The following is a 4,230-nucleotide window of genomic DNA, read 5'->3' as shown; positions in this document are numbered from 1 at the left end:
GTTTAGTACGATATATATATATATATATATATATATATATATATATATATATCTAAAAGATATCTAAAAGATTATAAAGAGATTTTCAGACAATGCGTATTGTCTGAGTTGCGTAATCTTTTAAATAATACGAATAATTTTCATGCTCACCTATCTTTCTTTTGCTAAAAAGCTGAATTTCCGAGATAAGATTTAATTATGTTGACAATTAAAGATTTAATTATGTTACAAGTATACTTACATGCTTATTATTCGCAGCAGACGAAATTTTAACAAGTACTGGTATACCTTTCGCGGGTTTGTAAAGGGCGAAAGGAGTTTGACCTTGAAGCAACGCTATTTCCATCGCTTTCGTATCGATTTTGTTTATCACGATGCTGTCCGTCAAATCCGACTTTCATGAAATAAAATGTCAAAACTTAATTACACAATCCGTAATTTAATAATCCGTTTTCATCGTAAATCAAATTTATATATACTAACCGAACCGAAATAATCTTTCTCTTTGCTCTCACTTGTTTGACGCCGATCGCCATTGTATAACTGAATGATCCTAACGTTCTTGCTGAAAATATATAATCACATATCGCGCATTGAGATATCTATAATTAAATCAATTGTATATCACATGAAATAATAATTAAATATATAAGCGCTTTGATTGTCCGTTTAGCCTCTGCGAGAAATAAACTAATTCAGAGAGATATCTCTTACAGGAGACTGACCTGTAAAATTACAATTTTGTTTTTAATTCGTCTATATTTAATCATTCCTTTTATATCTAACAAAGATATCAATTAATAATAGAGAGATCGATATTTTTTAATTAAATGAATTTGAAATTCTATTCGCATTCTATGGATATTCATTCGAGATGACGGACAAATTCCAATAATTTTTTTAGATCATTTATACGTTTATTACGCCAATGGTTATGCATTGTATATCGTGCTTCATGTCGCAGTCTCTTTCCACCTCTTTCTCACATACCTTTTCCCAGCATTTGGCTCGTTCACTGCGGATTGCGCGTTGTTCGTGCTTCGATACTTAATACCGTGCTTGTACTCTTCGTGCGAGCGCAAGGCGAACCGTCGCGGGAACTCCTTTCCGCAGACTCCGCATGAATATTGCATTTTATCGACGTGTGCGTGCGCTTTTACCTTGTGACAGACCAAATTCGACATTTGATTGAAGCCTTTACCGCACAACTCGCACTTGTACGGCCGCTCATTCGTGTGCGTGAACACATGGTTTCGCAAATTGCCTGAAAAACGTTAATTGCTGGATTTTTCGATGGCCATATGTTTTGTGCACGTCAATTAATGTGAAAAATATATAATAAAATCACTGACATAAATAAATTTAAAGAAGAAAGAGCAAAAAGAAGACTTAACGGAATTTCATTCGAAAATTCTTTCCGACTGAATGCGAAAAAAATCTGCCGATATGAAATAATGGATCTTTTTTGCATTATTTATACTTGTACGTATTATACCTTTTTGATGGAATCCTTTACCGCATACGTGACACTTGTGCGGTTTATGTTCCGAGTGTGTTTTTCGATGGGAGATTAACGTAGATACTCTGTGTGAAATACATATTATTTTAAAACCAAATGCAAGTCAATACAGAAATCATTTTGTCATTTTTAAATGTAAAATTTAGAGTTACTAGAAATGATTTCCGACCTGTTAAATGTTTTCTTGCAAAATTCGCACACATAGGGCCTGGCATCGCTGTGTATAGCTTTATGTTGACTCAATGTTGACAACTGTCGGAAAGCCTTGCCGCAAGCCTCGCATTTAAAGTTTCTCTCGTCGGTATGAGTCGGCAAATGTCTCATCAGAGTGTACTGATGGCGAAACTCTTTCGAACCTGATTCGAATATCAAACTAAAAGTTTCTTATAACGAATACAAGTTGTCGACCTTCGTCGACATTAAAAAGTAATTACTCACTGCACTGTGAAATCGAATGAGAAATCTAAATCATATTTTTCCTCGAAAAAAAAATATTTGTTCATTTTTATTTTTAATTCTATTTATTTTTTTTGTGTAATTTTTTCATTAATTATTGGCTAATGTGGGAATGTAAGAATTACAATTACAATTATTCGTATCAAATATTCTTTATTAATTAAATTTTTTAATATTTTTTTATTAATTAAATAAGTTCAGATATTATTACGGTAAGAAGCGTTACGTACAAATACCGCATTCCCAGATCTTGAGTGTCTTTCCATCGCGTTTCAGATATTTTACAAAATGCAACCTGGATCGCGGATCATCCTTGTCGATAAGCCGAGTAGTCGGAGGCGAAGGTCTTTCGGCAACAGGATGTGAATATACAACCACATTCTTGTCCGGCGTGTTAACACTTTGCTCGAAAATCTAAAAGAGTTACTTAAATGAAAATATCAAAAACGAAAAAATTTTTTTAATCTACAAATTGCAATAAAGAAGTACTACAAAGTTAAATGCAGTGAGAAAAAAATGTTTAATGCTTATGATTATAATTGCATAAAATAATTATAATCAAAGGCTCCAATCTTTATTATTATTAAAATATTATGTTAGTAATAACTATTGTATTATTCTATATAAAATATATATATGCATAATTAGAACCAAAAATGTGAAATTCATACACACAAAAGCTTGATGCAATTTCAAGGATTGCATTATGCTGTGTAAAAATACAGTTTCCTAGAATACTCCCGTAATTATGCATTGCGATGTAGATAGGCAAATACCTGGAGCATAAAACTATAGAAATGAGCGTATGTAAATGACATTCTTCAAAGTAAGAAGAAAGGAAGCAAAGATAAACTAGATAAACGGAGCAACGTCCGTCAGGTAAAATATTTCATATAAACTGCTGCCATAATGATATGCACTCGCTCTTGGCAAACAACTTGCCGCACTAATAGTTCGACAAATATTTAAGATACCTTACTTTGGCACTTACTTTGTACCTTAACGCGTCCTTGCCCACGAGTTTCGTGATGGTACTGTCGATATTGATCACTTCGGAATCTATAGAATCCACTCCCAGGTCCACGCACTCCTCCTTGAAAGTGATTTTACTCGGTTGTAAATCACTCTCAGTTTTGATAAAACTATTGTAGCGATTGATTACTTGGCTCAATTGATGATTGGCGACAAGTCCTAATCCCGAAACACCTGGTACATCACTGTTCTTCGATTCCGGGCCTTCTTCTTTCACGTAAACCTCGTAAACGCTGCATATAGTCGCCGCATTTATTTCATAAATTAACAGAATAAGCAGAATTACAACAAACGTGTCATACATACCGCACATTTTCTATACTACAACAGGTTAATACGACTTTTTTTTATATGTACAGAACGAGTAAACTAACAGTATCTTATAACTTACACATCAATGTTATAATTTCCTATTCAACAATGTAACTTATGTACAGCATGTGTTACATCACATTTATATTGTTGAGTGGAAAATTATATTGATCTAACATTTTTGTCAAGAAAAATTCACCCTAAGAAAAATTGAATATTAATTTTTTATATTAAATATTATTTTATATTAAATATTATAACGAAATTACAATAAATATATCGTTTCTCTACTACAGCTACTAAATTCTAAGACTTTTTATATGTATTAAAATTCATCTTAAAAAAAACCTGAGGATCGCTAACTCATTATTAAGTTTTATAAAAAGAAAAGGATTTTTTTACATCACATTGTACGATTCAATAATTATATTTTTCTTCGTATTACCGATATTCGAAGAAAGTAGTTCGCATTCGTACTTATGCTGACTATTTACGCGAACGTTGCGAGCTCACCTGATAACTTCGTCCGGAATGGGACGAGGGAATTGCACCTGCGGATCGTCGTACTGAGTTTCCCCTAAGAAGTTGAAAAGCACATTCCGTGGAGAAATTGTTGTTTTATCTTAAAAATAATTACGACGGTATGTTGTGCTGTACAGACACTTCGTGAGAAACATATTTGATATTTCGAAGTAACTATTTATTTCATAAAGATGCATTTTATTATTTCATACACAACCGAATGCTTTGTTAAAAACATGATTTTCACAATGTACATATATACTTTGGAGACTGATCCATCTTTTAAAAAGTCTAATTTTTAGCGTTTATATATGTATCATTATTATTATTATTATTATTATTATTATTATTATTATTATTATTATTATTATTATTATTATTATTATTAT

At 32.0% G+C, this 4,230-nt stretch overlaps 1 protein-coding gene across 1 annotated transcript in view; it reads right to left on the bottom strand.

Moving 5' to 3' along the window:
- The window catches only part of LOC105626124, a 14,451-nt gene that overhangs the window by 7,588 nt on the left and 2,633 nt on the right, over positions 1 to 4,230 (bottom strand). Inside the window, 8 exon segments of the mRNA XM_012207436.1 lie at positions 242 to 394; positions 484 to 565; positions 991 to 1,264; positions 1,496 to 1,584; positions 1,689 to 1,875; positions 2,206 to 2,389; positions 2,967 to 3,240; positions 3,833 to 3,896. Coding sequence (XP_012062826.1) covers positions 242 to 394; positions 484 to 565; positions 991 to 1,264; positions 1,496 to 1,584; positions 1,689 to 1,875; positions 2,206 to 2,389; positions 2,967 to 3,240; positions 3,833 to 3,896 — 1,307 coding nt within the window.

This window comes from Atta cephalotes (assembly GCF_000143395.1).
Source record: "Atta cephalotes unplaced genomic scaffold scaffold00004, whole genome shotgun sequence".
In the NCBI taxonomy this organism is placed as follows: Eukaryota; Metazoa; Arthropoda; class Insecta; order Hymenoptera; family Formicidae; genus Atta; species Atta cephalotes.
Note: the sequence above shows the minus strand (reverse complement) of the source record. Positions and strands in the feature narration are given on the sequence as shown.